The sequence below is a fragment of the Glycine max genome, chromosome 17 (assembly GCF_000004515.6).
Source record: "Glycine max cultivar Williams 82 chromosome 17, Glycine_max_v4.0, whole genome shotgun sequence".
NCBI classification, from domain to species: Eukaryota; Viridiplantae; Streptophyta; class Magnoliopsida; order Fabales; family Fabaceae; genus Glycine; species Glycine max.
Genome location: NC_038253.2, coordinates 18202348 through 18215877, shown reverse-complemented (window position 1 = coordinate 18215877; position 13530 = coordinate 18202348). Strand labels below are relative to the sequence as shown.

At 31.6% G+C, this 13530-nt stretch overlaps 1 protein-coding gene across 1 annotated transcript; it reads left to right on the top strand.

Moving 5' to 3' along the window:
• Positions 1 to 5365: 5365 nt before the first annotated feature.
• LOC100799649 (uncharacterized) lies at positions 5366 to 9468 on the top strand. Its single transcript, XM_003550016.5, has 4 exons — positions 5366 to 6239; positions 7591 to 7927; positions 8551 to 8632; positions 9030 to 9468. The coding sequence occupies exons 1-4, from the start codon at positions 5627 to 5629 to the stop codon at positions 9228 to 9230; spliced, it is 1233 nt and encodes a 410-aa protein (XP_003550064.1). The 5' UTR covers positions 5366 to 5626; the 3' UTR covers positions 9231 to 9468.
• The last annotated feature ends 4062 nt before the right edge of the window (positions 9469 to 13530 follow it).

The window sequence follows — 13530 nt, the reverse complement described above, 5'->3', positions numbered from 1 at the left end:
TTCAGCCAGCTTCAGTCACAGATGCAATCTTAGGGACTTGCAGTGCCTCCTGAGCCTTTGGTTGGTCCTGGTCCCTCCAATCCTTGAGTCAGCACAAAGGGGAGTTGTGTTGATCCCTCAGGAAACGATCCTGAGACGGGTGACTCTGACAGGTGCGGCTTGTACATAGAAGCAGATCCTGCCCGCCTGGTTGCCATGGGGAGAGTTTATGAGGGATCCACTCTTGTTCATAACACTCCTTTGTTGCCTGGCCAAGTAAAGGTGAGTGTGGATGAGGTTACAGATGCAGATGCTCCAGTTCCTGTACCCACTGATGAGGTTTCCTTAGTGGGGCAGGCACTTCACACCTTCCTTGCTTGGCCGACACATCTGGTCAAGTCTTTATCACAGCAAGTACTTATTGTCCTTACTATATGTTTCTTCTTTTTAAATTAATTCATTAAGCGTGCCTCAAATTTGGCTATTTAACTTTGTTTTATGAACAGGTAATTGTGTCTCTGCCAAAACCACCTCCGAAGCCCGATCCGGAGGTCGATGATCCGCTTTATCTGATGACATTGATTATCCCAGAGCTTTTCTTGAGGCCTTATCAGGTTAGATGGGATGCCACCGTGTTCGGGGTTGTTAATCCAGATTTCCCTCTGTACATAAAGCACGAAGACCTCTCCGAAATCGCACATGGTGGTCAATGTCTCAGCATATTAGTGTTACAGTCGTGGATTCTGTAAGTCTTTATATAAAAGGCTTTTAATTAATTACCTTATGGCTTTAAATTCATAAATATTTAACTTTGACTTAACATAAACAGACATCTCACTGAAACATGTATGCGAGTGGGGAATTCTGTTATCTATGGATTCCTCGAGCCACAGTCCATTCAGAGGTTTGGGCAATCGCAGTTTGAATCTGAAAGTTACATAAAGAGTTGGATGCAGAGTTCACAACGCGATGTGTATCTTGGAGCTTACTTAAATGGGTAAGTCACAAAATAACAAAATTTAATTAATGTTTACTAATGTACTAACCCATTTTAGGTTCCACTACAGCGGACACTGACAGATGGTGGTCATCCTGCCCAAGGAACACTTAGTTGTCTGGTTTTGTTCATTGCATAACAGGCTAGACAACTACCTTAAGGGGATTATTAATAGGTTAGTGTTCTTTTCAATACATTTGCATTGTAATACCTCAACGTACAACACCAGTTTTTAATTGTTACTTATATGGAACAGTGCTATCAAGGGTCTTGATGATGCTCCACAGCCTAAATCAAAGGCTTCTGCTAGGTGGATTGTCGTCAAGGTACGTCATTTACATAAAACTTCCACTTATATATATTTCTTTATGTGTCTGTACACTAGTTGTTTAATTAATATCCAAATTTCATTATGTATTTAGTGTAATAGACAAAAAGGAAGTACTGAGTGTGGCTACTATGTGATGCACTGGATGCCCACCATCATTTTAGGAACTTTTAGAAATAATTGGAAAGCGGTAAGTTTATTTCAAAGAAAATCGATTTATTTATAATTTGTATTACATTATTAACTTATTATGATTTATTTCATCATGCAGTATTTTAACGATCCTAGACCATTGGAGTCAGAGAGATTAAAAGCATTGCGGATCCAGTGGGCACAGTTTTATCTCCGAGTTAGAGATCAGGCTTAGGATTTAGGGACATTTTTTAACATTTTTTACATTTTGTATTTAACATGAACATTGAATTCATTTGATCATTGTTCTTTATAATAAATCAATTATTTGATGTTTATTATCATTAAAACTGCTTGAAAGCAGAATAAAATGTTTATTTGCTGTGAATTGGGCCTCCTGAAATTGCATTTGACAAGTACAATTTTGGCTTTACTATAAAAACAGAAAATATATATAAAAAAAAAATACTTGAAAACAAAATCGGTTATTAACAAAAACCGATGTTAATATCATAACCAACATCGGTTATTTACAAAAACTGATGTCGATATGAACCTTAACATCGGTTTTCTATTATAACTGATGTTAACGTTTGTATATTAACATCGGTTATTTGTGTATAACCGATGTCAGCGTTTGTATTTTAACATCGGTTATCTGTAGATAACCGATGTCAACTATTGTACATTAACATCGGTTAATTATAAATAACCGATGTGAATATTTGAATATTAACATCGGTTATGTACACATAACCGATGTTATACACAAAGAACTACACCAAATAATATGCATCATCAACGTTGACATCGGTTTTCTAGCAAAACCGGTGTTAAGGGCATATATTAACATCGGTATTTTTAGAAAATCGATGTTAAACTAACATATTAACATCGGTTTTACTGGAAAACCGATGTCAACGTTCATCATGCGTACACTTTTTTTGCTGTTGTTCATTGTGTTTAACATCGGGTATTTAGAGAACCGATGTTGTCATATGTATGTTAACATCGGTTCTCCAAAACCGATGTTAACATTCATACATTCAACATTGTCACTTTCAACATTGATTTTAGAACCGATGTAAAATGTTCTAAATAATCGATGTTGAAAGTGTATTTTCTAATAGTGATTTTAAAACAAATACTAAATTATTTTGTTACTAATATTAGTAACAATATATAAATTTATTTGTTTTAAAATTTTAGTTTTTTAAAATTTAAGTAATTTTTATTATTTATTTCATTTACAAAATAAATAAAATTCAAAAATATTATTAAAAAATTATCTAAATTTTAAATATTCAAAATATATTAAATAAAACAATTTTAAAAAAATATATAAAATATTTTAAATAAAAAATATTTAAAAAGTATATAACATATTATATAAAACCATATAAAAAGTATATATAAGATATTAAATAAAACTAATAGCAAGTAAAATTAAAATTATTTATTTAATAATTAAATAAATAAATAAAATTATTCACAATTTTTTTAAAAAAAATTAAAGCAAAACAAAAGAAAATGAAAAATCCAAAAAAAACTTTGCACTTTAAAAAAATTACGATTTAAAAGTCAGAAAATATAAAAAAAAAATAAACTTACACATAACTTTAAAGTTGTAAATAAAAAATAATTAAATTAAATTCATAACAAATTTTACGACTTCAATTAAAAAAATAAATTCTCAAAAGTTATAACACTTATTATATTTATCTTATTTTTAAGAATAATTCAAAATTGATCTCATATCAAAAAAAGCATAAAAAATTTATATTCATTTGATAAAAAATGTTGAAATAGCATGTGAGACAGATGAATTTGATTGATTCAATCCCGACTCACTCACTTAGTCACTTTCTTCTTATCCTAAAACTCGAGCTCAATTTTCTTATCCTATAAATTAACTCGAGTAAACATTTATCCTTTCATAATATTTTATTATAAATTGAAGTATTAAAGTACGTGTTACAAATATATATTTTGCGCACTTTGCAAGAAATAAATAGCTATATTAACAATTACTGAACATGAGGTAAATATTATTTTGCAAATGCTTATTTACAAAATATGCTTCTCTTTATTTACCAATTTGCAATGCCGATTTACCCTTACAGAAATAAATTACACTGAAATTAATTTTTGAATCAGCTAAAAGAAAACATATATAATTATGGGTAATAAGAAATACCTTGAAAGTTTTACATGTCCTGGCCAAATCCGGGAGTCCTCTGAAAAGTAAATGCCCATCAATGATTACGCCATATTTACCACATAAAACATGAAAATATTAAATAACCATGCAACATAAACCCAATCTGCATGTATATAACGTGATTAAGTCAATCTTTTTTTTTGTTGTTTTTTTTTGGATTTGGAGCATCTTTTAGTTAGAAATCAATAGTTAATTTCAAAAGATAATCAAACTTATTTAACGATTGATTTATCTTTTAGTATAATATATATTTTTATATCAGAATATAAAAGCCCATGAGGGCCCACAAAGCCTATGGATAAAATCCATTAAACTCACGGTTAAAAAGTTATTAATTTAAATGCATTTAAGATATTAAGGCTCATATATTGTGTGGATTGTGAATTTTGCAGGTAGTACATGAAGTTGAGTCCGTTTATCCAACTCTTTTCATATGTACAAAGTAGGGATCAAACATTTCACATATTTAATGAAAATGATTACTTGATAACCATGTCACACCATTTTAATTTATGATTAAGTTAATATGTATATGTATAATTGATTTTTAATTGGAGATGAACTATAATCATCATATACTTAATATCAAAGTAATGATTAAATACATTCTTTATTGTTTAAAATCACACTTTAAAATATTCTATGATTTTATTATGATTAAGAAATAATCTTATTTTTTAAGTATATAATAAGGAGATTGATATTTGTATCCGCATGCATAAAAAAAAATAAACATCAAGAGATGTCAATCTCTTAAATATATTTTTATATCTTGAGAGATTAATTTTTTATTTTTATTTAAAAATAAACTGAATTAAAAAAACACCCGTTTCAATCTAATAGAATTGATATCCAATCATACCTTAAATATTTTTTTAGATTCACAAATATTAATTATTAATTTTTTTTTATTAGTATGAGATATCAAACTCGTCATCTTTTCATCCTTCCTCTCATTCTTAACCATCTAACTATTTTTATATATCCCAATGCTACCTTCAATAAAATAATTTTTTACATCAATTCTTTTTACTACAAATATCCTTTTGACAACAATAAAGCTACGAACAGCAAACCCACAAATCTCACCGCTAAGGTGGTAGTTCAAATCGAAACCAAATACGCCCCTTTCATCATGTGAAAAAAATCAAAAAAATGTCATAGCCCTGCGGTGCACTGCATGTGAGTGGCATTTGGAATTTACACACGACATGACAAGTGCAAGGATGGGTTTCTTGGAAGTCTACAAAATGTTTCACAGACGATGTCCACGTTCTGCTCCCTCCAAATCCACCTTCCTCACTCTCATTATTCCACCTTCAATGAATGGTTCTTGTCCTAAGAAAAATGGTTAGTTTCACTATGGGGTTGCACTAACGTGGTGACTATTATAAAGTATTAAATTCTTTCTCAAAAAACAACATAACTACATATTAAGGTGTTAAGTTAGAAGAATTCAATATTAATTATCCCAATTGATCCACTTGATAATAATATATATTTTTCATTTTTTTTAGTAGTTATGATCTTTTTTCTTTTAAACACATATTTTAATACGTTTGTTTTATAGATATTATTTATTAAAAACAGTCCTATTTAATTTAAATAAACTTATTATAAATAATAATTTATTTTTTAAAATATTTAACTTAATTACAGCATTCGGTAACAATATATATACGTTTGTCAATCGTTAAGTTGTTACCCACTTTTTTCTTTTGGTGTAACATTTCAAAGTGGTGTGGTTGAGTGATGAAGCATGACTAGTCAAAATCAAACGTTGGTTCCTTTTGGGTACAACGAATCTGATCAGATTTAAGTACACCCCGAGATATCAACCTCACGTAAAAAAAGAAAAAAGTAGAAAGAGGGTTAGAACAACTTAACACAGATGGGTCAAAATCAAAACATGTTGTTCAGCTTTCCATTTTCGTAGTGGGATTCTTCTCTTCTTGCTTTCTCCAGTGTCATGAAGAAGAGTTCTTCATCATCATTCCAGAACTTGGGATCTTTCCCAAGTCCAGGGGCACCCTATTATAGGGAGAGAAACATTAGGAGCCAAAAGGGTTGGTGCTCAGAGAGAGTTTCAAATTCAAAGCTTTCAACTAGTGCTAGTAGCATAAGCAGAAGACACACTATGGCAGGGTTAATAACAACACCCTTTTGTGGTGGAAGAACACTGCCATCTAAATGGGATGAAGCTGAGAGGTGGATTTGTAGCCCAGTTTCTGCGTATGCTGAGAGCAGAAGTTGTTCACATGCACAGCTTCAGCGAAGGCCAAAGTCAATAAGTGGCCCTATTGTGCCTCCTGGTGTGGCTTCTTTCTACTCAAATCAGGGTTTGGTTGTGAGAAACTTGGTGGTGGGTTCACCCTTCTCAACTGGGGTGTTGGCACCTGTTGCTGTTTCTGTTCACCACTTTGATGCACATGATGGCAATGTTTTTGGCTATGACTTGGACAGTGGAATGCAGTTTTCTAGGCCTGGGATCAATGAGAATGGCGTGGTGCTTTCTTCTTTGTCCAGTGCTGAACCCACGTGCTCTGAACAGCCCTGTGACCAATCATCTCCCATCTCTCAAGGTAAATCATTGTCTTTTTGTTTTTTAACTACTCTAATTAGGACTTTTGGTATGAACCGAAATATACATATATATGAAGTGCAAACAGTTCTCTTGTTCAGAGAGTAGTAATTGTTCAACATTTCTTATTAGATTTTCAATTTAATATTAATTTTTTTTCTTGAACACTTAAACCAACACTTTTTTACAACTTACACACTTGCAAAATCATAAAAAATAGGTTTAAAAAGATGAATATCTCATCAATTTAAATGTTTTATTATGTTACTCATATTTCATTTCATCTTTGTGTGTGTATGTGATGTTTCTGTGTCATATATTTTAGATAGCCGTGTTAAAGGGTTTGTGTTCATGTTAGAGTCTATGCTTCATACCTTAAGGCTTTGGTACTTTAAATCAACTATGACATTAATGCCCGGTTAAGAACTTAGTCACACTTGAACTTTTCACTCTTTCTCTAAAAATATATTATGTGAAATTGAACCAGAATTTTTTCTTTCCCATAAATTTATCATGTATTACCTGAATTAGTTTCAATAAATACTATAATTACACGAGAGTTGCTATGTTATCCTTAAAAATTTGAGAGTCTTGGTATTTCGTCCAATAGCTCATGAATTAGTTTGAACAAATGTAATAGGAGAGATAATTTCTGTATTAGTACTGTATGTCTTAAATTTTCTAAGGTAGAATTTCTCTAATTACATTGCATATTCCGTATATAGAATATGCTTAATATATGTAATCAATTTGATTAGTATAAGGAGAAACTGTTTCTGACGCGTGATGGCTACTGTTTGTGCCTAGATTTCAGGGGATAATTAATGCGACTGTGCTGTATTCAGATAACATTGGCCAAAAAGACAAATTCATTCATTAAAGAAATAAAGATTTTTTCAAAGTATATGCATTGTTTAATCATTTGCTAATATAATTGGGCAACTTTGGTCTTGGGTTATCCACCGCTAGCCGGTAAATCGGTGAAGTGTTGCAAGTGCTTTTATATTGTTATAATCACTAGGATGAGGTGGTCGCACCGAACTTTTTTTTTAATAATGATAATTAATTTATTTTACTCTCCTTTAGGACATTGAGGTATCTCTATAAGTTTCTATCAGCTTATTATGAAACTCATTTTCAATTGAGTTTCTACTATTTTATCACACTTAAGCTTTATGTCTTTTCTTAATAATGTATTTAGTGAGAATCAAATTTAAATCTTTTCTATAAATTTTGGCATGTAATTGTTAATTGAGTTACGCTAATTAGATTCTACCGCATAATCTATACACCATTATTAGTTGACATTCGAGAATCTACACGTTCAAAAGGATTGTTGTTTGAATTTACAGATGAGAAACAAGGAGCGATGAATGAGGAAAACGTAGCATCTCATTCCTCAAGGTGTGACAAAGGTACCCAAATGAGTCTAGGAGAGGCAGAGAATGATTCACATTCATCTCCTAAATCTTGTGCCACTTCAGTTGTGGAACAACAAGAATGGCATTCTCCTAAATTAGAGGTCAGAGATGTGGAAGTCGACAGCCAATCTACAATTATAAGGTGGTCCAAGAGGCATGCAACCAAATTGCCCAAAAAAGACACTTTACACAGCAAAGATTCAAGAGAGATTAGGGAAGAAGACCAAGCATCATGGGATATTGATGAGCCAAACATTGACACTTCCAAGTATGTGTTGCTTAAATACTAAATACCACAATTTTTAAAATTCATGTTACATTAGTCATTTTGGTTCCTTGGCTAAAAGGTGAAGGTCGACCCAACATAAGTGAGACCTAAAACGAAAATTGAGAAACTTTTTCTACTTTAAAGAAAATAGTGAGATATGTGGGGTCTTTTAGTCAACATATGTGACCTTTTTTTTTTTTACTTTAAAAAACTAATACCAAATGTTGATAAGCTCAAGCTTTAGTTTCTTTATCCTTGGGCTGATCCTGTAAAAGGTTACATTATTCATTAGGTGTTGTTTTTGCTGTTATCCTATCAGAATTGAAGCTTTACATCGTTCATTTGTCAAATCTTTTAATGTAAATTTTGTTATGCAAATTATCGAGATAAAACTTCAATTCTGATTGGAAACAGTACAAACAATAACTAAAACACTATCTAAGTTTTCTCCTTTCTGGATATAAAATCAATTTGGAGGCTGCTAATGAATGCTTTTCAGTTCCTTAGATCATCATGGACATGATATTTGAATCTCTTCCACATTCATTCAGAGAGCAACATGCATATAATGCTAGTGTTTTACTTCTGCATTTATCCATGAACTTCTAGCTGTTTTGGCGCAGGTTACAGAGAGAGGAAGCCAAAATCATCGCATGGGAGAATTTGCAGAAAGCAAAGGCTGAAACTGCAATACGGAAACTTGAGGTTTTTTCTATTCATTAGTATAGTGTATTTTCTTATATCATGTATGTTTGGGGTCTAACACAATCAGTTAAAAGAAGATATTAAATTCATTGAAAGAGGTTGCTATATTGCAGTATAGACTATAGTAAAGCTCAGAAAATATACGTAGAAAGTGTATATATAACACAACACCAGAAATGCTAGGAACACATTTCCTTTTATTGGTTGAAATTTATTGAAAGTCACAAAATTTTGTGGTTCCCACATCATATTTAACAATTCTATCCTTATTTTGTAATTCTTAATAAATTTTAACCAATTAAAGAATGTGTTTAAAGGAGTGTGTTAAAGAGTATGTTCCTAACGGTCTTCAACACAACAATTTAATCTCTTCTAACCATGATAGTATTTAACACAGATGAAATTGGAAAAGAAGAGATCGTCATCAATGGATAAGATTCTAAACAAGCTGAGAAGGGCACAGTTGAAAGCTGAAAATATGAGAAGCTCATTACCTGTACAACAGGGCCAGGAGGTTTCCAAGTGCACAGTATTTTCGTTCTCCAAATATGCTCAGATATGGTCTCCAACCACTTGCTTCAGAAGCCATGATCAGTGAAGGATCCTATGTAAAATCCCTCAATTCATTGAGGTTTTTTTACCACTTTATAAAAGAAAATACTACATTGTCTTGATGACAGACAATTCCACGCAATTGGCATGTGTTAGAAAGCCTTACACCATTATTTGCACCTAGGTACCTATGTATTATTCTGTGTATATAAGAAAGCACAATGGTTGTGACGAACTTTTTTCCTTTTTCTTTTATAAACATTTTTTTTCTCTCGTTTTCTTTATGAACACACCAAGTACTCGTAGATGGTGATTGAGGATAAATTATTGCATTGTCTAAAGAGTACCTTAATCTCAGTTAATCTTTACATAATTGAATTTTATTAACACTTTTTCTTTACATAATTAGTACATGGTAGTCATGTATTAATTAATGGTGACAAAGTCCAACACAGCAGATGTCTTGATATCGTGCTATCAGTGTGTTTTGATATTCAATTTTGTATCGTACTTGTAATTTGTAAACTCACCAAGGATCTTCCACCTCAGAAAAGTCAGCATATCAGTAGTGTTGTATACTTCTTGTCAAGGTGTAATCACGGTTAGAAGTATATGAATTTATTCTGCATCGTGAATGACGATAGTTGTCCTTGCGATCCTAGAATAAATTGAAACCAAAAAAATGTGTATATATACACTTGAAAGATTTATAACAGACGCCAACATATTTTCATCATATATGAACTATACAAGGTCAAACATTTAAAGAGATACTAGTATTCTATCCGTGCATTCGCACGGACGTCCTTTATATTTACACATGTGTACATTTTTTATTATCATCCATGTAGTACTTTTAAGAGTTTAATTGACTTATAATAATGTGTGTAGTGTCTTTAACTCAATTCAATTATCTTTTAAGTTAGATGTGGAATCATATTATTTATTTGGAAAAAATATATTATATATAAGAAAGTTTGTGATAAGAATAAGAGAATTGTCGATAACTCATCCAAACTTAAAACATTATACGCTAAGGTAATAAAAGATAAGAATAAGAGGGTTGCTGATAATTGATCCAAATTGAAGATATTATACCATAACTTATATAATTTATAATTATTATATGTATGTCATTGTAAGTCAGACATGCTGACATTTTAGAAAAACCATTTTAGCAATGGCAAATCAAAAGAGATACACCGATAATCAACACCAAATGTTAAGTGAAACTATTGTTGTAAAACAGAACATTAAACTCAAACTCAATAACTCTTAGTTAACTTTTATCACTCCAATCACGTTTCCCATTGCAGCATCAAAGGTAAAGAGAATTTTGTCTCCCTTCTATAGTTTGTTATATTTGCAGTAACGCTTCCAACCTTTTTCAATCTTCATTGTGTTTTTGTGAAGTTGATGGATCAAGCCTTTGCATTCAGTAATAACTCCACCCAGGAACTCAAGAATGACTGAATCAGACTTAGCTTGCATTAAGATATTCACAACATGGAAGGGTAAGTTCTGGTAAAAATGAAATATAATAACCATTAAAATTTTTGGGTATGCAAAGAATTGAAATAATTGTATTCCAAATTAAAAGTGAAAATAAAATAAGTGAAAGACAAAAAATTTAACCATATGAATTGGCTTCATATTGCTTTGTACTAGGTCAAGGTTGCTTCAAATAAGACCTCTTCTTAGTTGGTTGCATCAGGTGACTGAGGTTTGGGAAATTAATCACATTCTCCACCCTCTTGAGGTTGAAGTTGTTCATTTTTTAAAATAGTAATTAGGAACAATGAGTGAAAAGATATACAACAAAATAAAAGATTAAACCTCAACAGTTGTTCTATTATGAAAATATAACTCAAAAAATTAATCATTGGTAGTCTCGTGTTTTAATTTCCTAACCTGCAAATTCAAATACCTAATTGAGTAAATCATTGTATTGATCAGATTCATAAAATCTTATGAGTAATTCTTTTAGTGATAGTTCAAGATGAAAACTAAAATTAAATTTAATTAAATGAAATAGTACTAGAAGTTGCAGTAGATGTTTAGAACAACTTACATTTTTAGAAGAGTGTGAAACTGATAAATTGGACAAAACATCTCCAAAATCATCCATCACATTCCTGAAAGTAGAACTTGAGAATTGAAGTAAGACTTAAGTCAAAGTAGAATGTACACCTCAATATTAGTTTGAACTACTAAAAGTTGGAAGTCATAACATAAAGTGCTTTTCATGTGTGATATAATCAAAATTTTACCAGTTAAAGATTACGGAACACTTCTTTGAAGACTACATTTGTCGTAGTATTCAATGGTCTTCCTTCCTTATCATGTATCAAGATCTTTAATCCTTGTTTACTCTTAACTCTTGAGACTGCTACATATAGTTGACCATGACTAAAAACTGGTCTAGGCAAGTAAAGTTCAACACATTCCAATGATTGATCCTGAGATTTGTTTATTGTCATGGCATATGATAGCATGATAGGAAACTGCCTCCTAATCAGTTTAAAAGGTTATGGTGACTATGATGGAGACATAAAATTCTAGGAATATATATCTGATTTCCATATTTGTTTCCATCAATGATTTTTTGTTGGATGACATGGTTTGCTGATCTTGTCACAATCAGCCTTGTGCCATTACACAAACAGCCTTGTGCCATTACACAAACCTTCAGATTGATCTATATTTCTTAAAAGCATGATCAGACTTCCTACTTTAAGTTTAATTTTATGATTAGGAAGTCCTGATGTCCCAAGAGAGTTTAGAAATTTAGGAGTAAGTGCTTTCCATGCTTGGTTGTCTGCTGCATTTGATTTGTATATCATATCTAAACTTAAATATTCTTTTTCACCTCCTACAATTATTAGAAAAATGGACAGATTAATGCAGGATGTTTTATGTTTGCAACACTTATTTCTAATTGAATTATGCATAAACTATAATAAATAAGTTAGTACCTGGCACTAATGATAGAAAAAAATCATTTATCTCATCAACAGTGTCAATTGTAGAAGCCAAAATAGCTCTACATTGCAAATACTCATTATTGTATTAGTCCATTAAATTTGGGTAAGTGTTGCTGACAATGCCCTGTATAGGGCCATTAAAATCTAAGATGAGAAGCTCTTGCGAGATCTCTATTATAGCATAACCATCATTTGGTTCAGAAATTTTTCCATCTCCAATATCAAGTATCCACTGGGAAAAACTGTTGAGTTCACTTACAGATAAGTTGTTCATACCAAACTGTAAATGCATGTTTTTTTTTTGTCAAAATCAACACCTCACAATGATCCCATATATATGATGCATTAATCGTTGAATGAACAATATCAAATCGGCTTCCTCTTGGAATAACTGGTAAGATTTGATGAAAATCTCCACCAAAAACAATGACGTTTCCTCCAAATATTGTAGAGATTCATTACCAAGTCCCATGATGTCTCCCAGGCTTTTATCCAGTGCTTCAAAGCAAAATTTATGGGCCATAGGTGCTTCATCCCATATAATCAACTTTGTCACTTTCAATAGCTCAGCTAATTCACTACCTTGGTGAATATTGCAAATTGAGTCATCAAAAGTAGAAACATGAATCTTGAATTTAGAGTGTGCAGTTTGCCCTCCAGGTAACGCCCTCCAGGTAACAACAATGATGTTATTCCACTTGAAACCACTGTTAAAACAATCTGTCACTGACTTCTTAATGTCAAAGTTAATGTTTTCCACATCAAGGTTTTTCCTGAACCACTATAGTTGTATAAAAAAAACATCTTACCTTCCTGTCTATCCACAGCTATCATAATTCTGTCAAATATATTTCTTTGCTCATATTTAGAAGTAGTTAAATAAAATACATCATATTAGAGAACAAAAAATAGTACTTGAAATGAAAAATTTAATCAATACATCCTTTATTTGTACATTTAAAAGTTTTCTTTTACCTGTAAGAGATTTAAAGTAATTATCGAATTGAGATTTCAATTCAGTAACATCATAATCCAACTCTGCACAAATGAGCCTATGTCCCAAATGTGTTGTGACATAATGTTGTGATTGGAGGAACCCACATCAACCTTCCAATTGTATAACCTGACTTGTGTGGTTTCCAAGTTCTTCTAGTTTTGACATAGACAAACTTGGACACAAACTGAATATAGGTTAGATTCTTTGCCTCTGGATATTTTCTATTTGCATCCATCCAGGAGGTAAATATCAATTTGGTAACACTTGGGTTTAAAAGAACATCATCAATCACTTCGTTATCTTTAAAATAGACTGCTTGTTCTACAGGTAAGAGAAATAATAACCTTTCAATTGTGTACATATCT